This window comes from Schistosoma haematobium, chromosome 6 (assembly GCF_000699445.3).
Source record: "Schistosoma haematobium chromosome 6, whole genome shotgun sequence".
NCBI classification, from domain to species: Eukaryota; Metazoa; Platyhelminthes; class Trematoda; order Strigeidida; family Schistosomatidae; genus Schistosoma; species Schistosoma haematobium.
This window is the reverse complement of record NC_067201.1, coordinates 24495163-24522797: the sequence shown is the minus strand read 5'-3', so window position 1 is coordinate 24522797 and position 27635 is coordinate 24495163. Positions and strand designations below refer to the sequence as shown.

General features: G+C 34.1%; 2 protein-coding genes across 4 annotated transcripts in view; one reads left to right on the top strand and one right to left on the bottom strand.

Annotated features, from left to right (window-relative positions):
- MS3_00008866 (uncharacterized protein) overlaps positions 1–27635 on the bottom strand; it is a 79586-nt gene that overhangs the window by 16043 nt on the left and 35908 nt on the right. For both annotated transcript variants that reach the window (XM_051217210.1, XM_051217209.1), the window contains 4 exons: positions 24584–24815; positions 21514–21577; positions 17373–17529; positions 1599–1698 (listed from right to left, as the gene is read on the bottom strand). In XM_051217210.1, the coding sequence (XP_051065859.1) occupies positions 1599–1698; positions 17373–17529; positions 21514–21577; positions 24584–24815 (553 nt within the window). The remainder of the gene's footprint in view (positions 1–1598; positions 1699–17372; positions 17530–21513; positions 21578–24583; positions 24816–27635) is intronic.
- Positions 3896–14635, top strand: MS3_00008867 (uncharacterized protein; the record flags this gene model as incomplete). 2 transcript variants are annotated; one of them, XM_051217211.1, is made up of 4 exons in its annotated part: positions 3896–3995; positions 6942–7558; positions 10371–10577; positions 14235–14635. In XM_051217211.1, the coding sequence occupies 3 exons, from the start codon at positions 6970–6972 to the stop codon at positions 14465–14467; spliced, it is 1029 nt and encodes a 342-aa protein (XP_051065860.1). The 2 variants fall into 2 exon arrangements, with proteins under 2 accessions (XP_051065860.1, XP_035587915.2); XM_035734329.2 differs by lacking the exon at positions 3896–3995 and adding an exon at positions 6384–6455 and having other exon boundaries at positions 6979–7558; positions 14235–14467.

Below are 27635 nucleotides of genomic sequence, written 5' to 3'. Positions count from 1 at the left end.
TTTAACACCGTTGGATGTCGGTTCAGTGATCTAGAGGTTAATCGTTCGTACGCGAGACTGATAGGTTCTGGATTCGAATCTCGTGGTGTGAGATAGTGGATGCGCACTGCTGAGGAGTCCCACAATAAGACGAAACGGCCACCCAGTGCTTCCATGTTTTCAATAGTGGTCTGGTTTCAATTGACTGATGATCTCAACCACTAAAAATAATAAGTAGCTCAATTGGTCCGATATTCAATTTTCGATACTAGAACAACTGATACTTGTGATAATTGGTGTTTTTTTGTGTAATGATAAAAATTATGCCAGTAGTATAACTGGTGAATGTAATGTACAAAAGCCTTTAAGGATGTATACCAGTGTTTACTGAAGCCTTGGCTATACAGAAACTGAATCCTCCTTTATGCGTTCAAAAACAATTTGTCCTTACACTTAACCTACCCTGGTAATACTGATTTATTATTCAGAATGGTTATCACATTGTTTTTGTGTACTTTGTTACGGCTTACCTCTAATCTGTCTAGTTGACCTTTTTAATTTTCATATATAAGTGTTCTTAACAAGTGTATGTGTGATCAGATTGTTCGGAATGTATTACGCTAATATATCATCACATAATTCTGATAAACCACGTCTTCTTATTGCATTATCCAAATGTAATATAACTGAATAAATTGAAATTTCCAAAAGGACAATTGCTATTTGATTTGATGAGCTAATTAAAATTCCTTCCTTATTGTTTCCATTCTTTTTTCTTTAGAATAATTGAGATTGTGTACACGAAAACTGAATGTTCTAGTATCAAATTCTCAGGGATCGCAAGTGACAACATATATGAAATTTGGTCATGAGAATTGAAACAATCGAATTACTGATTGATGAGTAAATAATGACCCATGTTATTGTTTATTTAGTCTTTCAATGATGATCGAATTCTATCAACAGATCAGTAGTGATTGGAATAGTTCTATGGTTCCTCTATATTTGAGGCGATGACGAGTTCACCTAGTCTGAGAACAGAACAAAAACTCTGTGACCAAAGAGCAATAAGCTAGCTATTCCCATGTGTCCAAGTACAGCTAACTAGAAAAACAAGTCCAAGTTCGAGACGGGGAAATATATTCCGCAAGCAGCCAGAAGCATGAGCAGTTACAACAAGCACAAATCAAACGTATATATACAGCATAAAATTGTCTATGGGAAGCGTTACAAAACAGTATACTAAAAGTAACAACGAACCAATAGCGTTTAAGATTCTCCCAAGTGGGAAATACGACATGAAAGTGAAAATGGACGCTTTTGGCGCGAAAACAAGAAAATACAAAATATTAAAATAAAATTACAAAAATAAGGTGTTTACCAAGTGAGTTCTGAGGAAGTAACATCCCCAACAGTGGTAATAACTTACAATTTGAAGTTGAGTGATATGGGTTCGAATCCTATATGACTTGTTGAAAAACACATTAACTAGCATAAAACCTTAGTTTACTCAAAAGTATTCTATACAAAATAAAATTATAATAGTTAATGTAATCGTCAAACTATTTAAAAAAGATGAAAACCATAGCAACTTTGATACAACTAATTATTGAACTTACTTTCATTAAATGAGATTAATCGAAATGTTAATATAACTAATGATAATACTAAATGTCCACATAGTAATCCACCAAAATGTGTACAATGAAGACGAATCAACTATAGTTTTTTTAACGAAAAAAGAAGAAATGAATGATGAAATGAAAATTTTATAATTTATTATTAAGTGTAACGCATCAAAACCATATAGAAACAATAATAAACTAATGCCGGCTCAGTGATCTAATACTTAAGCGTTCACGTGCGAGACTGATAGGTCTTGGGTTCAAATCTCGCAGGACGGGATCATGGATACGCACTGTTGAGGAGTCCCACAATAGAACGAAATGGCTATCCAGTACTTCCAGTTTTTCCATGATGGTCTGGCTTCCATTGATTGATGAATACACTTATTAAAATTACAAAAATCTCCACAAAACGCCCTTATGATAATAATCTCTTTAAATAAAAAATAAGTGATAAATACACAAGATATGAATAGGTTTGATGTGAATTGGTTTCAAATGTTGAGAAATGAGAACTTCTACACACACACACAATATGGAAAACAGATGTATTACATGAATATAAAGTACGGATCTGAATAGTTCAAAATTATGTCTCTGAAGAAAAAGAACATACGAATAAACAACTTAATGTGATTAGGAATACATGATATTTCTCTTTCAATCTATTAATATATTTGGCAAAGTTTGCAGCAGACAAATCAAACGAGGGAAGATGTTCAAATCATCTTAATCACTGAAATATGTATCAAGATAGATTAAACATTGGTATATAATGTGTTAAGGTTTAAACTTTTATGTTGTTGATGATGACTAACAATCAATCATTCTTATATTGATAGATGTACATTTTGATTAGATTGTCTCAATATTAACATTTTAACACAGGTTCCATTTTGATAAATTGTTTCACTTAATATCGACAGTGAGAATACTTAATACTTGATGTTTATTAATTTCAGAAGGGCGTTTTGTGGAGATTCTAGTGATTTTAATAGTTGAATTCATGAGTCAATTAAAGATAGACCACCATGGAGAACCTTGAAGCACTGAAAGGCTGTTTCGTCCTAATAGTATGAGACACCTCAACAGCGCGCATACATGATCGCGCCCCGCAAGATTCGAACCCAGATCCTATTGGTCACATGCGTGAATGCTTAAATTCAGTGGTTTATAATTTCATTGCCTATTGAACAAGTTAATAATTATCTGGATTTAGTAGAAAATAATGTAAAGTGCACTGTCGTTTAAAGCTAAAAAGCATTGAATATCAACACTATAATTCAGGTATATACAATTAGCTAATCAGAGTTAAATAAATATCCTGGATCAAACTGACAGACACAACTAAACTTTACTGAATATTTCCATTTAGTCATTATCAGGTCTCTAAATAAACGTTATACATATGTATGATTTGAAGTTCCTGTTGAAAGGATCCAAGAGAAATTCTCAAGTGAATATGACTATAATAATTAGTTTCAGTTACTTTGCCAAGATTCCTTGTTACGTCCTTGATCTGTCTACCCACTTTTGGTGCTGAGGATAACTTGTCTAATCTAGATTAAGACCTTGATGCGATAGGTTGACCGGCTTAAACTTAAGGCGAATACACGTGAGTTCGAAGTAGGGTAGAGAGAGAAGAAAACTATTCTATCAACCGATTGGTTGACAAGCACGCAAATGAGAAGACAAGACAACTGGAACACTACTCAATCTATTCTCGATTTCCTGATTTCCGATTAGTGTAAAAAGGTACATGAATAAATAGGTGACTAACCCGACCACAACGTACAATAATTAGGAAAAATACAATTATATTCAAAGCTCGGAATTAGAGTAGAACATAGGGTGCAAAATATTATGTTTAAATGACAATAACTTCGTGACAGAAAAGGGTGTAGCAATGAATCATACATCGAACGTAAGCTTATGTTCTATAGAGTAGATTAAGGACGAAAATAAATGTCAGCGTTTTACAAGCTTTGCATAAAATGAAATAAAGTTCCGAAAAATAACTTTCATAGTTTGTCAGGGCTTCTTGTTTCTCTGTTCGCACCATTCATAGAAAGATTTTTTGGAAAAAAGCAACAAACAAACAGACAATTTACGAAATTCAATACACAAAAAAAGAAAAAAATTTTTGAAAGAAAAAATAAAGAAAGAAAATTGATTAAAAATACTAATTTTATTAAATACTGACCAATCAGCAGCAACTATTCTTTCCGCCTCAAGGTCATCTAATGAACCAATCACAATCGAGATGAAATGAAACTTTCATTTTCTAATCAACTAATGATAATGATTGCAGTATGTTGGTTCAACAATTAGCCAAAACAGTTAGTAATAGTATGAAGGAATTTATCAGGAAATCATTGTGAACAAATTATAGTAAGTTAAATTGATTTCAATCATTTAAAATGATGATTCTCATTGTTAGAAAGGAGGTTTTTTTTCTTTTTGTGTGAATATTATTTGTCATTTTAATAGTTCAGTTCATGAATCAATTGAAGTTAGAGCAACACATGAAAGGACGAGTATACTGTGCGGCAGTCCGTTTCGTTTTACTTTACGGCAGCGAAACATGGCCTTTAAGAGTAGAAGAAACCCGTAAGCTACTAGTATTTGACCACAGATGCCTTAGAAATATTGCTGACGTCTGTTGGGATCACCGGGTAAGTAATAGTGAGGTTAGACGCAGGGTATTGGGGAATGATGGTAAGTCAGTTGATGAGGTTGTGAATCTTCATCGACTGAGATGGTTGGGCCACGTGTTACGTATGCCTGAACACCGATTACCACATCGTGCAATGCTCACTAGTGTTGGACATGGTTGGAAGAAAATTAGAGGTGGCCAAACCGAAATGTGGCATCAGTGATTGAAGTCACTAACTTCTAGTCTTAGGCATGTTGGTAGATGCAGACTACTTGGTTGGGGTCCGCGTGACTATCGTAACCGATGGTTGGAGACTCTTGGTGACAAGGCTCAGAATCCATCATAATGGCGTCGGTATATACACTGTTTGTCTTCCCTTAAACTATGAGATTAAAATCGCTTCATATCTTTCTTTTTACGAACTTATTCTTTGTTTCTTTACTATATAAGCAATCTTTCTTTTATATATTACTACCACTGAAGTGACTGTTTCTATCAATTTCATGTTCATCTTGTTGTGCTAATGAGGTATGGCAAGTTGGACTGATGCATATATGTGCTTGGTCCTACGTTGTAGCTGACTGACTGACTGAACACATCATAGAAAACCTGGAAGTACTAAATAGCTGTTTCGTTAGGATGTAGGAACCTCCACAGAAATGTGTTTTAATATAACTAACTAATTAATCATATGAATGAGTTTGATTTTAAGTTAAACAAAACGAGATTACAATGAGATGGATTATTTTTTGAATTATAATTGTTTCTAATTTATAAATAGACAAATGAAACAACCGTTTAGTGGTTTCAAGTTTTCTATAGGGATCTAGCTTCAATTGATTCATAAATTCAACTATTAAAATTACTACAATCACCACAAAAAACCCCCTTTCTGATAAGAATTTATAAACTTTTTCGATTGTTATAAATTAATCACAGGTGAATATGATAATTAATTTTTTGAGAGTAAATTACCTCTTTAAGACGATAATGTTTCGACGTATAACTTATATTTACAGTGTTTTTGAAATGGTAGAAAACATTTGTAGCTCAGGTGGATGATTCTGATGGAGTTTTGTTCTCTGAGCTGGATAGTTTGGTCGTGGAGCTTCAGATAGATCTGAAGTTTGTGCTGATAATGTCATTCAGAGGAACAATGAAAGCTCCACGATCAAACCATCCACCTCAGAGAACAAAACTCCATCAAAATCTATATTGTTTGTTGTATTTCTGAATTGTAGCTACAATTCAAAACCAGAAAGCATACCTGTTAAATAAGTCGGTTGTTTACATAACTTAGTAGTTTAGATAATAGTAAGTTTACGCTTGAACAGATAAACATTAGGTTCGAGTATTAATGCAATAAAGTAATGTAATGATACCCAATATATATTCAGTTGATAACTGGATTCCACTGCTATCTAATAACCAAAATTATAGTACTCCCTAATAAAAATGGTTCTTTGTAAGCTGATGGAAAAAGGTTTATAGTCTATAAGTAGGACATTGAAGGTATTGTATTGATTTGTCCTTATGTGAGTAAGTTAACATAAAAGGGTTCGTGTTACTAATTAATACGTATAAGTTAAATCTTGTAATAGAAAATGCATAGATTATTGAAACTCAATTCTTCTATCCATTATAGTTAGAAACATATTGAAGAAGTATCGAATGATTGTTACACCACTGTTTGAGACTTTAATCTCAGAGTTTTAATTAATTCTCTGTCTGATATCATACTTGAATAAAAACAATAGTTAAATGATTCTAAATACACTCGAAATAACATAAATGAAGAATTCATAGGTTAGAATCTTAAATCATAGATTATTCGTGTTTAAGATAACTGATTTGAGCATCTGGTTACCTAAAAGATAGTCAGTCAGTCAGCTACAACGTAGGATCAGGCACATACATGCATCAGTCCAACTTGCCATACCTCATTAGCACAACAAGATGAACATGAAATTGATAGAAACAGTCACTTCAGTGGTAGTAATATATAAAAGAAAGATTGCTTATATAGTAAAGAAACAAAGAATAAGTTCGTAAAAAGAAAGATATGAAGCGATTTTAATCTCATAGTTTAAGGGAAGACAAACAGTGTATATACCGACGCCATTATGATGGATTCTGAGCCTTGTCACCAAGAGTCTCCAACCATCGGTTACGATAGTCACGCGGACCCCAACCAAGTAGTCTGCATCTACCAACATGCCTAAGACTAGAAGTTAGTGACTTCAATCACTGATGCCACATTTCGGTTTGGCCACCTCTAATTTTCTTCCAACCATGTCCAACACTAGTGAGCATTGCGCGTGGTGGTAATCTGCGTTCAGACATATGCAACACGTGGCCCAACCATCTCAGTCGATGAAGATTCACAACCTCATCAACTGATTCACCATCATTCCTTAATATCTAAAAGATAACTAACAAGTGAGTAATACTGAAATTAAAGACATAAAACAATACATAGAAATGATTATGATTAGTAGATAATTCTAAGTAGTATCCGCCAACTAAACATTTTGGCACATACTTCATTCTTAACTACTTACAGTCCAACTGAAAGTTTTAGCTAAATTTTGCGCCTCAGTTGTTCAGTTTTAAGATACATATACTCTTACATTACCACCTCAAAATTATCTACATCATTTTGGTCATTGTTTCTCCATTAGATAATATATATTCTATTCTTCAATCGATATGTTTGAGTTGAAAATATTGCGTCACCTCTCAGAACCGCCATTCATCCAACTACGTCAACATACCGATGAATCGGATAGAAGTACAAGCAATTCATTATCACGTGATCTTACGTTTAACACTGATCAAAAAGCTCAAATACTCACTATGCCAATCAGTTTATATCGTAGAAAATACCTTCAAAAAGTGAATCAATGGGTAAAAGATACTACTAACATTGACAATACTGCTGATAAAAATACTAATTATTTCAATAATACACAAGAAACAAGTCAATCAACAACTCATATTGATCATCATCATCAACAACAACTAGATCCCGAAACTACTAACAATTTCATCAGTAGTTCTAATTGTAACAATTATTCAAAGTATTATTTACTTAAAAGTAATCATCAACTTGAAATGATACAATCGATGAGTAATTCAACACATTTCTTCTTCACATTGGCTAGTCAAATACAACCTGGTAGTTATGATAAAAATGGTTATCGTAAACCATTATGGACACATAGAGAACAAAGTAATGGGCAAAGAAAAGAAAAATTAAAACAAACACGAGAACTTAATAGAAAACAACAAACTAAAGGTAAATAGACATATATATATATGTACTACTTAGATGGCATACAATATAAATTCCAATTCGCCGAGGTAAAGGTTACCTTATAGTATTCGATCTCTAGACCTTAATCAACAGCTATGAGGTTTGATCATTTATGACGATCGAATTCTAGAAACAAGGTTTGTATTGAACACAGAGTATATTGAAAGATGCAGCGTAGCGGTGCAGTTCATCTGATAATGGAATAGCTAGGTATAATCACTAGGAACGTCTTTTTTTATCTAAACATTGTGTTAATTGATACCTGGTCACCATGATTGACATAACATTGACTATTGATCATTGTGATCATTCGTGTGAGATGATTTTGTTTGCACAAAAAAACCAATCATGAAGTGAACAGTTCTCAATGATAAAGTCCCTGATACAGTCAGTCAGTCAGCTACAATGTAGAACCGATCACATATATGCATCGGTTCAACTTGCCATACCTCATTAGCACAACAAGATAAACAACAAATTCATAGTAGTTACTGCAACAGTAGTAATGTACAAAAGAAAGATTGCATATAAGGAAATAATACAGATAGAAAAAATTAGTTCGTAAAAAGAAAGATATAAATCAATTTTAATCTCGTAGTTTAAAGAAAGATAGAGAGTGTAAACACCTACGCCACTGTGATCAATTTTGAGCCATATCACCCAGAGTCTCTAACCATTGGTTATGATAGTTACGCGAACCCTAACCAAGTAGTGTAGTCCTTCATACAGCCACTATACAACCTCATCTTGAATCTATATCACATTGTAAGCATATTTTATTTATCGAAGGTCAACTGATATTATATTATAGCCCAAAACCGCTAACCAGAAGCAGTGGATTATCGATCGGACTAAGGACGCGTAAAACACGTGCGAGCAGTCTAGAGTCCTCGATTGGTCCTACATCCCGCCTAGCCCAGCCAGTTAAGTCGAGTTTCAGCCTCTGTATTATGAATCCTTATATTTCAAACATACTGAATTTATATACCAATTAAACAGACCAAAACGTGCCAATAAAATATGAAACAATATTTGTACAAGATTTGGCCAGATGTGGCTGTGAATGTGGGAGGCAGTGACTAATAGACAGGGCATAATTCAAAAATGGTCAAACGTATAATAATGGTTCATAGGTCAAAATGAAGCTTATAATAAGAGGAACATGAATGTGGATAGCTTAGTTATATAACAAATATACGATAATAATATACACACATAGTATCGGTCCATAAATGGATCCTAAAGTTACCATTCATTATGTTTATCGGGACCTAACACATTGAAATCTAGATACAAAAGTTCTAACACTTAAGTAAAACCCATGGATACCAATAATTTTCTTTTTGTTCCAAAAAAAAAACGCATCAAATATTCTTAATAAAAGTACATTGAATTCTATTGTAAATCAATTAATTAGTGTAAATAATTTTTAGATAAAAATTATCTGTACTAATGAAGTAAACTATTTAATTGAAATAATCCATTTTAGTAGTAGCTTTCAAAAGTACATCAATATTATATATATATATATATATATATATATATATATATATATATATATATATATATATATATATATATATGGATAGAGAGATATATCAATGGAGCAATAATTCGGTGCGTAATTTGTTTATCTTTTAAATAAGAACTATTCTTGAAGTGTATTAACTTTAGGTAAAAGGATATATTAATGATAAATAAAGATTGTAAGTATAAAACAAATTACTTTAAATAATTTGTTTATATTTATGTATGATATAATAGAATTATGTATTGTTTTCGTCATAATCTATCCTAACAACGATGAGAGATATTCACTAACTTATCAATTAAGTTGTCTGATTGTACATTCAATATAGTTTTCTCTGCAGGAGCAGCTGAATTCACGCACTCACATGGGTATGGCGAAACCAAGAAATGAATCTGTTATATCCTAGTGAAGATTAAATTACGAGTAACTTCCGAAAACTATTAATGGGTTAATATTATATATATATCTTCCTACTGTATAACTGTTCAGTAATTAGATTATGTATATCTATATTCCTCTTATTATAAGCTTCATTTTAATTCGTAGATTGTTATTATACGATATACTGTTCTTAAGTTATGTTCAGTGAATTGATTACTGTCTCCCACGTTCACAGTCATATTTTGGCTTGATCTTGTATAAATGTTATTTCCTATTCTATGGTGTGATGTGCTCTGTTTGGCTGGTATATAAACCAAGTATGTTTGACACAAATGATTCGCATAATGAGAAGCTGTTATCAGTGTTCTAGACTCAACTGAACAGTCTAGGCGAACAAAGAATCATTAAAGACACTAGGCTACTCTATTCATACTGATTGAACGTCATTGGTTTAGCACACTTCTAAGACTGAATAAGTTATATTTGTTTAAATTAAAGCATAAATAAATAGAAAAAATCCCGTGTGGTGCGAGATCGTGGATGCGCACTGCTGAGGAGTCCCGTACCAGGACGAAACGGCCGTCCAGTGCTTCCAGGTTTTCAATGGTGGTCTAGCTTCAACTGACTCATGATTTCAACCTGTGAAATTTCTAAAACTCTCCACAAAACCCATTCTGAGAAAATAAGGACTCGAACCTGAGATAGGACAGTTGAAATTTAATCTAACTATTCAAAATATCAATAAATGATGTACATATTATGGGATTATTGACTTGATCTGAACGTATACCTTAAAATGAACTAGTATCGTTGTACAACTATAAAATTGATTAAAACTAAGTGCTCCTTATTGGCTATTTATTCTTTTTATTATAATGATAGGAATGCAATCATTCAATATAGCTGATAATAAACATCCAATTCATGATGCTGTATACGATTCATCATCAAATTTTCTACTACATTGTATGACAATTGATGAATGTTTAGATATAGGAAAACCTAATACAATATCATCATCTTTTATACTTGAAGAAGATAATGGAATGCTTACAAGAACAACATCAATTAGTGAAATGATGCAAAATGGTAAGTTATATCAACTAAATGAAGGTTAATCATTGAAATGTAATTCAAACAAGAACATCAAAGATAGTCTTATAGCATGAATCAAATAATAATAATATTATAATAATGAACAAAAAACCAGGACAACTGCTTTCATCACATTGACGAAGGTTTTAAACCCATTATTTTTATTAAAATGATGAACCAATATAAGTTAGAAAGTTATTGGGAACTACAAAGCATTAACATCGTTTTGTCTTAGTACGGGACTCATCAAACGTGTGTATCCGTGACCCCATCATAGGCAGTCGATTCGAAGACTCTCGGTCTCGCACGTGATTTCTCAACTGTCTAGAACACAGTAGAGATTCAAGAGTGTACACACTCAACTTCAATAAGTGTGTGTGTGATATTGCGTAACCATATTCCATTGTCTCTGGTGAGTTCGTTACACGACTGATGCGACTAAACTGCATTGGTTGCAACTTCTAACCAGAACTAGTCACTAGTGATCACATAACAATCGTCAGTATGGGGTTTTGAAGAATATTGATTTCTATTGGGATCACGAAGTTAGTCAAGTTAGACGATACCGTGAATTGACTGCAAGTAGACGACTTATATACCAACGGACTCCAACTTAGTGGTATAAAGATGTGATGTCATGTCACACAGAGTCTCCAATCATTTGTTACGATAGTCACGTGGATCCCGACCAAGTGGTCTGCATCTACCAACATGGCTAAGACTAGAAGTTAGTGACTTCAAGCACTGATAATAGGGATAGATATCTCAAAGATGATGATATACTACCCAGATATATAGTATATCATTATCCTGATTATCACCATATTATGTTATTACTTTAAAAAATTCGGATCAGTGCCATGAATCGATCATTGAGTTTAATTCCAAAATACTAACCTATTAACACTCATTCTTTGATACATTTCAACTTTAAATCTGTAGAATACATCCATGTATTAATAATCAGATGGCTTATAGTCACCTAAAAGGTACTTTTAGATTGTTAGATGTTATGCCATCAAATCGGTCATAATTATACAAATATATATATATTCACTATCTGTTACGTATCAAATAATTATCATGCGAAATGTTTACATTCTTCATTATTATAATTTTCTAAATCTTAAACTTAATGTTATTTCATAACCTTACATTATGTAATATCATTAGTGTGTGGAGATTATGTTTAGTTACACTTCTTTATTTATTATCTTGTTAACCTAAGTCTTTACACAATTATGTTGAAGAATAAATTTGCCCCCAAATGCCCTGGTACGACCAAGGATGGGGACAGTTAACTCTCCCTCTACAAATGCTCTCACATGACCACGTACATACAACCACTGACATGGAAGTACTACTGTTATAACTCTGTTTTCTTACGGTTATGACCCAGCTATTCCTATTGCTTAGTATTCTCGGACACCGATTCACTCGACAAGTCCCCAAATCAGAACACGGTTGAACAGGAAAGAGATTATATTCCAAATAGCAAGTCAGAAGCCAGTAGGAAGCACAATAGAGAAAACGTCAGTATATTTATAGTTTTTACATGAGAAGATTCTAGAGTATTCTCCAACTATCGACTAGTGCTGATTGGATAAGAATTAGCCAATCACAGTGCACCAAAGCAATCATGCATTGAGCATGCTTTAATCCAGCCTATGTCCCGCTAACACCTCCCCTTTGAGCAGATTCGTAGGATCTGGTGCAAGGTCCAACTGCAACTGAGTGACTGGCTTGTGCTATCGATTAGTCCATCGTCTAGGCAATGAAGAATTATCAGTTTTTCCTTGCACTGAGACTGACATGTCTGTTCCCGGCGTTTTGATTTTTCTTAAAAAAAAGTATGCATAACTTTTAATTCTCCAACATTCTCCTCCTCCGCGAAACAATGTCGGATCCTTATATCTCCAAGTTACAAATAATAGGACTTTATTTAAACGACGTTTCTCGCATTGAATGTCGGATCCACTAGAAACGACTAGATGATAATGAACGACCTTTGATTTGAGGTCAAAGTTTAATTCTTCTGAAGCATTACTTTCAAATCCATTAGAAATTTCATCAGTGGATAATGGATCATTACGGAAATCATCATGTAACAAAATTAAATTAGACTTTTGACCATAATTTGACTCAGCTGATATATTTTCCTGAATTTTATAAGAAATTTCATCAAAATAACATGCATTGTTCTGAGAACCCATGTCTGATACATTGTCATTAGAAATCGGATAAGCTGATTCAATATAAGTTTCTGTCTCACAATGATTTTGAGTAACATTCGGTATAATTGGGTTCGTTGTGTCACTACAGTTATTTTCTGAATACGAGTCCCCATAGCTTTCTTGGCTAATATCACGTGGACCATAAATTTGTTCTAGCTGAAAGTTATTTTCAGAGCTAGACAGGACCAGTAGTGCTTCATTCAATTCTGCACTCCGGGCTTCATCTACAGGGTCTGGCTCTTGATAATCTCGTATTGCCACAACTTTATGAGCATTCAGCACAGGATTTTCTTGCTGTGAGCCGGAAACGTTACAAATATTACGTTCTGATTCAGGTATAAAGGGATTTGAACCCTCCACTAGATATGCTTCTGAAATGTCTGTTACTGCATCATAAACAGATCTCTTATTTTCTGGTCGAGTGAAAAGTGTGCTCAATAGTTGTTGTTGCAAGGCTAACAACTTTTGCTGGTGCTGTAATATTAACCGCAACTGTTCTAAAGAAATCGCCATTTTTCTTTAGTTTTTCCCCGTCGCCACTGTTATAATCTCTTTCTTACGGTTAAGACCCAGCTATTCCTATTGCTTAGTATTCTCGGACACCGATTCACTCGACAAGTCCCCAAATCAGAACACGGTTGAACAGGAAAGAGATTATATTCCAAATAGCAAGTCAGAAGCCAGTAGGAAGCACAATAGAGAAAACGTCAGTATATTTATAGTTTTTACATGAGAAGATTCTAGAGTATTCTCCAACTATCGACTAGTGCTGATTGGATAAGAATTAGCCAATCACAGTGCACCAAAGCAATCATGCATTGAGCATGCTTTAATCCAGCCTATGTCCCGCTAACAACTACTCACCGCCTTCTCGCGGCATTACTGTTGTTTACGAAATTGTGAGGACGATAAGCTAATGTCCGATGTTTTAACCAGGTTGGTGGACACGGGGGGTCCACCTAGGTGAGTTGGAAAACTCTCATTCCAAAACAATGGTGCACATGGGCTGGCTCCAGGATCCTAAGGAAATAAATGGCATATGAACCAATTATTGGCCATTGGCTACCATGGGACTGTATCTAATAACGTTGCTCCACTGACTTGTGGATCAGACCTTTAAGTCGAAGGCTCCGGGTGTGACGCCTTAAGAAAACCACGTGGTTTGATCTAGGCACTCGGGCAGTATCACAATCCGCACACAAACCAATTGACTTGTGTGGTGCATATGTATTCGGTGCACCTTTGTACCAATACTTATATATTTATGATCATGATGGTGATAGATATAAATCTTAAATCTGATTAACTGAAAAATATTTTTCATATTTGATCTAATAAATCAAAAAAAGATAATGATGATGTTGATAATTAAAAAAAAGGTTTATTTAAAACTCTTTTTTCTCTTTCATATCCATAGATACTACTGCCACTACTACTACTACTACAAATTCTACTTATGAATGTATTCGATTAAAGAAACGTAAAACAGTGAATATTCCTAATTGTGAATTCATTCCAAAACAAATAAATCGGTATAAATTTCATAAACATAGGAAATATGTAAATCAACCATTCAAATTGACAACCAAAACAACAACGACAACAACAACACAACAGAATACATTAAAACGTCCAGATCCATTTGCATAGTTTCATTCCACTACTTTTTCCTTTTTTTTTTCTTTTTTTTTAAAGGAGGAACTAATTTATTACACAAATGTGTATACATTTTCTTAAATAATATTTCTATCTGAGAGATTTTCTTTACAAAAAAAAAGGAGGGGGAAATGACAATACCACAGTTATTTTATATGTACACATTAAATATAAAGATACAATTCTTGTCATCAACACAATAATGTTTGTTACTTTTTCCTCTATATAGATATACACACTCAAACAAAAAAAATTAGTGAGACTATAATTCTATGGATGACCTTTGAACAACACTGAAATGACCTTATGAATGACCATCTACTTACTTCTGTTAAATGAGGTATATAAACCAATGTGAGGAATTAGGAGCTTCAGTTGATGGTTAGGATTAGGAATTGAATTCAGGGTTTTCATTACGAACTAATATTAGCCATAATTCTAAAACGCTATTTAAACAAATGGATGAATGATAAGTGAAGATGGATAGTGGCTAGCATTGGAATCCAGGACGTGTGTTTCGTTCTATTTGGGACTCGTCAGCTGGATGTACCTGCATTCCAGAGTTGATGTTCACTCTAGGACTCGAACCCATTACCGATAATTTTTGTGCCGAAATCTAAGATCTATTATCTTAAATCTGATTAGTTCGTTCATAAATTAATCTATCAATCCTAAAGGTAATTTGCATATAGACGAGACAGGTTGAACTCTATAATGTTAAATAATTCAAGCTTTAATTTTTATCGTTATTGGTGAAACTTGGATTATTTAACATCGTAGAGTTCAACCTGTCTTGTCTATATTCAAATTATAAGAAGGGGTTTTGTGGGGATTTTTAGAAATTTCAATGGTTGAAATCATGAGCCAATTGAAGCTAGACCACCATGGGGAACTTGGGAGCACTGGATGGCCGTTTCGTCCTAGTATGGGACTCCTCAGCAGAACGCATCCACGATCCCGTCCTCCGCGAGATTCGAACCCAAAACCTATCAGCCTTGCGCGCGAGCGCTTAACCTCTAACCCACTAAGCCGGTATCCAACGGTGTTAATGTCCAACTTCAACCAATTCACGAAATTGCGCCACCATCCACTATGGTCTTAAGTGAATTACTATCTCACAACAGACCTGGTTGTACTCCACTGGTAACGGCTTCTCACTAGATCTCCAGGAAATGCCTCTTGAAGTCAGTCACTAGTGAGCAGATGATTATTATCAGAAGTGGTTTTGTGGACGAAACGGCCGTCCAGTGCTTCCAGGTTTTCCATGGTGGTCTAGCATCAACTGACTCATGATTTCAACTATATTCAAAATATCTTTAGGATCATATTTATGCCAATCTAATAAGTAGCATACTTTGGGAAATAAACCTTGGCGGGTTGATGTTTGACGAAATATTGGCACTGATAAAAACTTCAACTAACTTTGGTCAACTTACATCATTTGTGACGTACGTGGGAAGATTATTTACCAACCAAAGGACGAGTATATTGAATAGTAGTTCATCCTATTCTACATTATAGTGTTGGCCTTAAAAATATACTATAATTGTAGGTTACAAGAATCGGATTATAGTTGGGTTCAAATTGTTTCTGGAGTATATGGGGACTAATGAATAAGTAACACTGAAGTTATAAGCAAGCAATTAATTAATGAGGCTGTGAATCGTCATCAACTGAATGAGGTGGTTAGGACATGAATTAAGTGTGCTAAATCACTGCTTAACCTGACGGGAAATATCTGCCGGTGTAGAAGTAGTATGAGATAAAGTTAGGAACAGTCAAATTAAGACATAACATCACTTGATAAAGTCATTGATTGATAAGATGACCTATGCACGTAAGTGTAGTAGAATGCCTGTTTAAGGTCCGAGTGATAACCACGATCACTGGTTAGAGAAATTAACATGGGACAGAATTGGTCACTGTAACATACATGAATCCGTTCATTGTCTATCCTTAGATCCTGAGTTTAAAAATTGCCTTTCACTTTTTATAACTAAGATTCATTCTTTTTTCTTGGACTATATTACTTATGCTAAGTTTTTGCTTGTATTACTAATACTACTGATACAAATACTACTTTTTCTACTCTAGCATTTCTTATGATAATTTCATCTCACTGTACTAATATAGCGTGATAACTTGAATTTATGCATACACGTTAATTTTAACTAACTGATCATATCACGCAGTTTCGTATATAATTTAAAAGATATTTCGTCGATTGTGTCTACACTCCCTCCCCCATTAACTGCTTTTACACTAGACAAATATCACTCGGGTATTAGTTCAAAATTTGAGGTAAAAATGTACTAGCTACGACGTAGTGTGCATTTTCAAAAACGTGTCAGTTGTTAAGAATATTGTAGATAACTTTGATAATTAAGAGTATAAAGTATAAGATACAAGTATTTATAAATAGTTGTCTACGCAAGATACTCAACATTCTTTGGCCGGATACCATCAGTAACAGTCTACTGTAGGAAAGGACAAACCAGCTTCCAGCTAAAGAGGAAATTAGGAAAAGACGATGGAAATGGATAGGACATACATTACGGAAATCATCAAACTGCATCACGAGGTAAGTCCTAACTTGGAATCTTGGAGGGAAGTGGAAAGGAGGAAGCCCAAAGAACATATTACGTCGGGAAACAGAAGCATATATTAAAAGGATGAATAACAAATGAAAAGAGCTGGAAAGGATTGCCTAGGACGGGGTTAGATGAAGAGTGCTAGTGGATGGCCTATACTCCTCCACGAGGACTAACAGACGTAAGTAGGTAAATAAAAGATTTCGACCAATCTCAAAGACGTAAACCACAGAGATGTAAAATAATCATATTCATACAAACATAAATACCTCATTAATAATAAATTAAACATCTACTGGATTACTTACTTGAGAAAACCAACTAATTAGAGAATAATAAAAAGACACTTCATAAACACAATTTGGATCCAAATAGAAATCAATAAATGAAGGAGATTCTTTTAAATAATTTGAAAAGGATATCGATGATATTGGAAGTTGAAAAGATATTTCTGTTTTGTCATTTCTATAAAGAAAGAAAAAAATATCATTTAAGTTGATAATATGAAAAGTAACTATTATATTCTGATGAGCATAATGAATGGTGGTAACTGTTGGGATCTATTTTTGGACTAATACTATACATATATTCTTATTGTATAATTGTTAAGTAACTAAATTATTCATATTCATATTCCTCTTATTATAAGCTTTACTTTGACCCATAGATGATTATTATACGATTTACCATTTTTAAGTTATGCCCAGTCTATTAATTACAGTCTACCACATTCACAACCACTTTTGGTTAAATCTTGTACAGATGCTGTTTCCTAATTTATGGTACGATGTGGTTTGTCTGGTTAGTATATGAACTTAGTATGATTGAAATACGTGATTTATATCCATGAGGCTGAAATTGGTGTTCTGGTCTCTAATAGGCAGGGCTAGACAGGAAGTAGGACCAATAAGGACTCTAGACTCCTCGTACATGTTTATGCGTCATTGGTCCGGTCGATAAATCACTGTTTCTCTAATTGGCGGTATCATTATGTTATATATAATAATAGATCACAAAGCCACAAGTTATAACAAATATGCTAACGAGAATCAATCAACAATAAACCTAGTTTGGTTAGGGTCTCCTATTGACTACCTTTAGAACACCTCAATCCTGTGGCGCAACCACACAGGTACCAAGCACCGTAGTGGACTATTCACACACTGATTACCGTAAGTTAACCAATCAGAATGAAGACAACACCTCAAATATTTCGCGCGAAATTCAAAGTGCAATGATAGATAATGTATATGTTATCATTGACAAAGTGAAAATTGTCATTATTTGATTCTTAAAATGCTTGAAGTTATTTAGAAGATATATTATCCCACCATAGAGCAAATTTAAGATAGTTCCTTAAACTCAGTTACAAAACATATTCGCTCTTAAGGTGGATTGTGCGTACAAGTATTTAATGTGATTCAGTACATAGTTTAATGAAGCTAGATAGTAGTCTTCAATACTAACTTAGTAGTTACTAGATTAAGAAAGATCGGCTTCTGACCAATCGACGATCTCATTACGTTCCTATTCAATATATATACATATTTCTTCAAAAAACCTTCAACGTAACCCTGTTTTAATCAACATATTATGAATAAACTCTAGTTCATTGTTTATGATGTCATCCTAGTTCTATTTGAAAGGCGCTCAACCAGATTTTGCTGATAACAAATGAATCCAAATCTAAAAACAAATGTTCATATTACCATGTGGTTGAACTTTTTTTAATATGCCCTTTATCACCAGACTCATCTGCTCCTTTGTTTAAGAAATCATAAAGGAAATATAATTTGTTCTGAAGCTCTTCCTAACAAGTAAATTTAATTGTCAAATGTATACTGATAAATTATTTCAAGAATTCTTATTCATCAATATTCTAAACGACGATAATGAAATTAGTGTTATTTTTGCTTGTACCTTCGAGTTCCGGAGTGAACATCAACTCTAGGATGCAGGTACATCTACCTGACGAGTTCTAAACAGGACAAAACGTGCGTCCTGGATTCCACTGCTAGCCACTATCCATCCTTGCTTATAAGGCTTGTGACTTTATCGAAGCAATTCGCACAGGATGCACGCAGGTCAATAAGAGACTGATCAATTGCAGTCCTAAACATCAATGGGAAGATACAAGCAAAAACAACACCAGGTGAATTTAAACTTCAACCCATTGCACAAGCAGGTGGCTATCACGACTCAGTAGCTAAGTGGATAACCCGATGGTGTTTGGAGTGAACGACACTGCGTTCGACTCCCGGAATGAACGCCAACCCGGAAACGCAGGTACATCCAGCTGACGAGTCCCAAATAGAACAAAACGCGCGTCGTGAATTCCAGTGCTAGCCAGTATCCATATTTGTTTAATAAGATCATTGTTTTCATAAATGAGACAGAACCGTGTCTTTTATCATATTTTAGTTAATATTACAATTTGGTCTAAACAATCTTTACTAAATAGTACATCTTCCTGTTAAAACAATCAGTATAAATCATTAACAATCAATTCATTATTGAGTAGTATGGATAATGTGTATATCAAGTTTTTTCTGTTTAGCGCTGATCAAATTCTATCAATCCAGTTGCAATGTGACCATGTCTCTGACTATGAAACTGGGTGACATGAGATTAAATTCACAAGGAAGTAGCAATTCGGTCAAGATGACAAATGTAACTTCACCAAGAAGTTTCAAATACCACGAACACTAGGTCAAACTGGGTTTTCTGTCGACTATCTTTAACCACTACCTTACAGCATAAATCACTTGACCATTTTGGATAGATTGAAAAGTTCTTAGTAATCAGATAAAAGATAATATCTCATTCTTTCTGTAATGTATTGAGATATAAAGTATTAAGGATGAAATTTCATATTTTTTTTATCAATTGAAGATGTTCAGTGAAACTTATTCTGATCATATTGATTGTGATGATCACTATTGTGATAAAACCATCGATGTACTTTTCAACACCAAACTATATTCAGATTCCTTGAATTTAAGATACAGTTTAACTCTGTTGATTAAGAGTTGTGTTTATTTATTTATTTGAACGTATAAATATTGATACAAATATGCACCGGATACATATGCACCACACAATTCACATGATTTGTGTGTGGGCTGCGATACTGCCCGAGTGCCCAGACCGAAGCAGAGATATGAAGTGACAGCGTCCACCATTAATGAACATACAAAAGAAGTATGACAACCTGGTATTAGCTCTCGAATTGAACATTACTGATAGAGCTAGAGCCTATGATGAACTGTTATTAGATATGTTAACCAAAAACGATATTCGTCAGAACTGTCCAGTTGTTGCATTTTGTGGATATTTTGTTAGATATAACAGTCTCATCGTTTAAATTTACAAATGTTGATCTATCCAACTAACAAAATGCACTTGGTAGCTTAGAATACACAGATAATTTAAGATCGCAATAAAAACTGTTATTATAAATTCGATAAGTTTATCAATACAGTTTACTTTTACTGTAAAATCATCATCCATTTTCATGTGAATCAAAATTAAAAAGAATACTCATAGTATTGGATTAAAATAATTGATAGACTTCTACTAGACATTTCTGCTAATGAAGTTGTTCAGAAGAAGAATAATGAAAACTCTACGACTAAATCATCTAACTCAAAAAATAAAAGCTCATTAAAATCATCCATCTATGCTAAAAAAAATCTTCGCTGATAACTTCTTTCATATAGAAGAAACAATAAATATAAAATAATGAAAATAGAATTGGAAAAGTTATTCGTTGGTGAGATCCAGAATACTCCTCGAAGAAAAACTCAAGGCTCTGAAAATATTGAGAAGCATCTTATTCAATCAGCGTTGACTAGAAGTTTTGCCAGAACTATCTTAAAAATGAAAAATACTATGTCGTGTTTCTGATTGAATGATTACTTATACTGCTTACTATGTTTAGTAGCATTCCGGAATTTTCAGGAAACCCAAGGATATCTAAAATACTATAAAAACCCTATATTCACTTGGCATTGTTTGGCTTGTATCTTCCCATTGAGGTTTAAGACTGCTATTGGCATATGTGCATACTGTGCGTATACCTCGATATTGCCTTAATTCACAAGCTGAGTGGATAACGCGATGGTGTTTGAGGCGAATGGTACTGGGTTCGAGTCCAAGAGTGAACATCAACTCTGAGATGCAGGTACATCCAGCTGACGAGTCCCAAATGGGAAGAAACGCGCGTCCTGGATTCCACTGTTAGCCACTATCCATCATTACTTACAAAAAACCCTATATTTTCTGAATTAAAACGAACCTTTGGAGTAAAGTGTTTCTAACATATTTCACACCTTTTCTCTTATGTTCAAGTCACTGTATAGATTTTAGCTTGAGGGTTATTAAAAGAGCTTAGGAACCAAATCTAGCGTTCAATTAGTAAAACTTATTAAATTTCTTCTTTTAACTTACTCAATTGTAACATAATGAAAATAATTACACCAAATTGTATTCAAAGTAACCATTCCCATAAATCCTATTACATTTTAAAAGATAAATATAAATATAAATGAATAAAATATTATATCCCTAATATTAATAAAATAGTAATATCAATTTCGATTAGTAATTACTGTGTATAGATCAATATGAAAAATGCATCAAATCGATTGATTAATTTCAGGTTTCTTGATGTTTCTTGAGATCTGTCGATTGTTATTTAACGTAATGCAATCAGTCAGAGAGTGTACATGATATGGCAATGAAACATGGCCAGTAAGATTAGAGGATATTCGTAGGTTACTACTATCCGATCATAGGTGTCTTCGAAGCATTGCTCGTATATCCTGGGACCATCGAGTAAGTAATGTAGTTATTAGGAAACGAGTACTAGGTAAAGATGGGAAATCAATTGATGAAGTAGTGAAACCGATAGTTAGAGACCTTGAATGACATGGCTCAAAATTGTTTGCAATGGCGCAGGTGCATCTACTCTTTGTGTACACCCAAATTCAAATCTTCTGAATTCTTCATGTCCCTTTTTTTCTCTTTCCAAATTTATTTCACTGTATTATACTCCTTGAATAACATCTTCAAACCCTAATGTTTCCGATTACTGCTTATAGTTTTACTACCTCTACCCTTTACGGGATTTGAATTGACAATTGCATCTATGTGCTAATATGGTATGGCAACTCAAACTGATGTAAGTACGTACGAATTTCGACGTTGTTGCTGAGTGACTGTACATGATAGAAGATTGTGATTTATCCAAGTATAATGTTCTGAATCGGCGATTTTTGAGTACTGATGGTTTCATCTAACCAACTCTATATTCATTTATCAATTTGTATCAGAAGGGAGTTTTGAGGATATTATAGAAATTTTAATAGTTGAGATCATGAGCCAATTGAAAGTAGACCACCATGGAAAACCTGGAAGCACTGGACGGTCGTTTCGTCCTACCGTGGGACTCCTCAGGAGTGTGCATCCACGATCCCGATTCACGAGATTCGAACCCAGGGCCTATCGGTCTCGCGCACGAACACTTAACCTTTAGACCACTGAGCCGGCAACCAGGTTTTCCATAGTGATCTAGTTTCAGTTGACTCATGATATCAGCTATTGAAATTTATCAATTTACCTACTCATGTAAAGCCAGGTATATAGGTCGTTCAATACGTACTTTATTCAAAAGAATTCAAGAAGATTACCTGGCTTCACTAAAAGGAGGATGAAACGGTTCAATAAAAAGCTCAATAATCAAAGACCTTGTGAACACAGGTCACTTAATAAGAGCGGACTCTGAGTTCAAAGTCATCTACAAGGTAAATGTACAAGGTTGCCAAAGGCAGTTATTTTAAATCTTTTATACATTACCGAAGTAATAGCTCGACATCTAGAGAAATCAGAATTATGTGTTCAAAAGAAATTGGTACAACATCTTCTTTTACTATGATCCTAATGTTTCATAACTTTCTTTCTTCTTCATACTTCCTTTACAACGATATTCTTCGCCTTTTATCTTCTCTATGAATCTTTTACCCTCGATTGGATAATTTCTATTTCGATGATCCTCCTAATTACATTTCATCTCAATTTCAATATTTTATTTTATCATGCTGACCTTTCAAACCCCAGTTTTAATTTCCTGATTCTCTCATGATGAATATTCAAGCCCTTAGCAATAAAAGTATTATTAGTTTCCTTGATAAAAAAAATAATGTTTTAATACCTTTATTTACTCTACTTAACTAATAGTCGAAACTAGAATACTTGGAACCATCAGTTTTTATATTTTTTTTTATTGGACAAACTGTCCAATATTCATATCTGATATCGTTTTATTCAGTTATTTAATGTCCAAATATTTCTGAAAATACTCTTTAGAATTTCGACAAATTTTTAACAAAAACACTATGGGCAAATAATTATTTTCATAATTTATATCACAAACTAATTTAAGTCATACCTCCACTGACAACCTAGGAGCAATGAACGACCTTTTTGTCCTGGTATTGGACCCTACAGAAGTACATGTCTACGACCACACACCAGGGAATCGGAACTGGAATCTTCATTCTCGGACGTAAACGCTTTACTCTCTGGATCATATAGTCGGAATCCAGCGATGCACACAGAAAACTTCAATCAATGAATGATTTTGCATAACCCTCATCCATTGACTGCGGCGGATAGCCATATCACATCCGACATGACTGAACATCACTGGTCATAGCTTCTAACTCGACGCAAAGGCGTTTCATCTTGAAACTATTCATGATATTAAATTGATTGAAGTTAGACCAATATACATAATTTATTGGGCCTAAGCTAAGTGGTCTTGAATCTAAGCACAAGCGAATGAGATCGAAAATCTTGGGTTCTGTACCTGAATGCAGTAACATGAGTTTGCACTCCTGAGGAGTTTATTTATTTATTTATTTCAACACATAGATATTGTTACAAAGAAGCACCAAATACAAATACGCCACACAAATCTCATTCGATATGTGTGAGGGCTGTGATACTGACCGTGTGCTCAAACCGAAGCAGGTGGTTTTCTTAGGGGGCCACTCCCCGAGCCTTCGACCTACAGGTCTGACCCACAAGGCAGTAGAGCATCGTAAGGAGATGCAGTCCCATGGAAGCCGGTGACCAACGATTGGTTCATACGCCATTTGTTCCCGCAGGATACTGGAGCCCATGTGCACCATTGGTTTGGAATCCGGTTAAAGCGCCGAACATTCGCTTTCCGTCCTCTCATTTTCATTAACAACACCCCCGCCACGAGAAGGCAGTGAGTAGGACTTCCCTGGCAGAGGCTATATACGCGTGGCCATGTGAGAGCATTTGGAGAGGGAGAGCGGACTCTCTCCACTCTCGGCCGTACCAGGGCATTTGGGACTCCTGAGGAGTCCCATGATAGAATCAAACAGCCATCCAGTGCTTCCAGATTTAAACAATATAAAAATTATACAATCTCCACAAATCCTTCTATAGTAAAAATACTATTTTTACCAAACAAAAAAAAAAGACTTACTTTTATCAGCAGAACAATTTGTTCGTTTAATCAATAAATTTGGTCCAATTGTAGATGAGCTTAGATAATAATTTTTATTCGGTAAATAAAAACGATGAAATACTCCTGTTATATTAGGATTGAAAGTTATTATGGAATTTTCACCAAAATAGGATGATATACTTGGATAATATGGTAGATTTGAATGAATTCGTTCAGTAGCATTATCGAATGTATCAAACAAGATTGTCATCTATAAATGCGTACAAAAGAAATGTAAGAAGTTGTGGGATAAAACTAGAATAAACATTTAGTTACCATTGTAAATGATAACACTTTTCAGTATAGGATTGTGGAGATGATTATGTTTCTGATTGAGATCATGAACCGACTGATGTTAGACCACCATTGAAAACCTGAAAGCACTGGATGGCCGTTTGGTCCTAATGTAGGACTCCTGAGCAGTGCTTATCCACGATCCCGCTCGCAGGGTTCGAACCCAGGACCTACTGGTCTCGCACGCGAACGCTTGACCTCTAGACCACTGAGTCGGCATCCAACTGTGTTAATGTCTAACCTCAACCAATCCACAAAATTGCACGACCATCTTCCATAGTACTGAGGTAGATACTTATCTCTACCCGACGCAGATGATACTACTAGATACATAGGCAGATGTGAACGTATATCTGACTGCTAGTTAACATCAACTGAAGGTTAAAGTATCTCAGTAGTGGGTATTTAAAATCTATCAGTACACCGAACTGATGATATTCTTGTTATGAGTAGGATATACAATGTCAAGTGACTAAGTGGTAAAGGGTTTTTTAGCTCTGATAGTATAAGTAAGCATTGTTGAATGGTGTATAAAATGTTAGCGGAATCTTGGTGAATAAACTAACCAACATAAAACGCACAACACTATAAACCAAGTATTGCTCGGATAAACATTCGAAATCAAGTTATAAGAAAAAGCTACAGATACAAAGTATACTACTTATTAGAAAAATAGTAACATATTCTATCTGTACAACATCAAACATTTTATTTAGACTATTCATCATCATCAAAATCAAAAGGTAAGTTAATAATCCTTTCCGATTTTTCTAATCCTACAACTTACATTTAACTAGTTAAATTATTTTTTTCAGTTCTGAAGTCATCTTTTAGTCGTTACGTAACCGCTCACTGATCGAGTGAATTTGTTAGGAAAATTCAATACATTATCTTATGTGTTAAATAATATTCAAAGAGCGTTAGGTAACGATTTCTCAATAGAATAGATAGGCTATAGTTAGTAGTGGAATCCAGTAAATTCAGGACTCGAATCTAATACCTCTTGCATTTAACTCAAACACATTATCTACTGAGTTAACTCAATCAATGAAACAACAAAACTATTCGAAAAGTAAGGTGTTAATAAGAGTTTAAATGATTCTGTTTTCGATAGTCCAGACTAAATTTTTATCAATCTTCATTGGCCTATGCGCATCATGTGTGTACTGAATTGATACAGATAACAAACTTGTTTAACTAATACTTATTAGTTTATATATTGGAAAAAAAGATAGTTGTCTAATAACTGGTAATACCATTTTAGTCAGTATTGTAAACAATTAGTGTACAACTTGATGAGATAAACAACTTTTCTAAACAAGTGTCAATACTCCATATCCATCAAATGATTAGTTAGTGAATCTTTGTTATGCACAAATATGATCATTGAGAGAATAATTTTTTCCACTGTATAACTTTTTAATGCATTGCAGTTTTTAATAAACCCGATTACGTCTGCTATCATGATGTAGTCATCGGACTATATTGACCAGGACATTCAATTATTTAGGTCATACCACGTTAATCTAGTTGGTAGGGTAACGATAGAGCCTTAAGCTGAAAATATAAAACTATGAAGTCAGTAACATATTTCCCATAGACAATATGCATCTGTAGAAATGGTGGTAGAGGAGATTAACCTTTAAAATAGTAAACATCACCTTTCGTTTAGGATTCGATCGTCGACGGCTAAGCTTTAAGATAACGAAGCTAACTCAACTAAATCGTGTGTGATAGGCCACAAACAGTTATTTGGTAGGACACTGATACGACATTCATAGGTCATCAAGATCACTCGTAAACAATTTTCTTATTCAAGTACCTTAAGAAGTATCCTTTCACTATGTAGGAGACCGGAGAATAAAAACCACCTTCATAACTCTAAAAATATTTGAGATTACCATGAGTAAAATTTACAAATATTGCATCAAAATACGCAATATACATATACTGGTTGACTACTGAGATATACGCAAAAAATGTAGCCTTTAAATTGTCCAGTGTTATAAAGTTTAAAAAAAACTTCGCCTGGAGACCCTCTGTGGCTACTGCCGGTCCCCAAGCCCGGATAAAGGAGGAGGATTGGGTGTGAGTTTAACGACCCCATCTCGTAGAAAACTAACTCGTTAAAAAATCGCTAATCAGCAAAAATGATTCAAATTATGAAGTTAAAAAAAAGATTGAGATCAAGTGGATCATGCCTTAATTTTTTTTTAATTTACTAGTTAATAGAGATTGGAAGGTTAACATAAAATGTAGGGTTCACAAATATACCATTTATTAAGGTTGATGGGTTACAATCATTCGAGTAAAGTAATGTACAAATACTATGAATTATAGAAGAGATGTTATATCATGGTTACAGTTATAATGATAATCACACCCTGAAATTTCTCATCAACGGTGGAGGGGTGAGTCACAAGCGCCTATCGGTCTCGCACGTAAATGATTAACCTCTAGACTACTGAACCGACATCCAATCGTGTTAATATCTTACTTCAACCAATTTACGAATAATATATTTATATATCACTAAATGAAAACTGGGGAAAAACTGATTACTGTTTTTATTAGTTGATAATAATGATTACTGAACTAGGAAATGTAATAACATGTTTATTGCACAAGTAATAAACTGATTTACATTGTAGTATTACTGTGATTTATTTTAACACAGTTATGCAAGTGTGAACGTATAATATAAATCATCATGATAAGATAATGAATAAGGTATGTG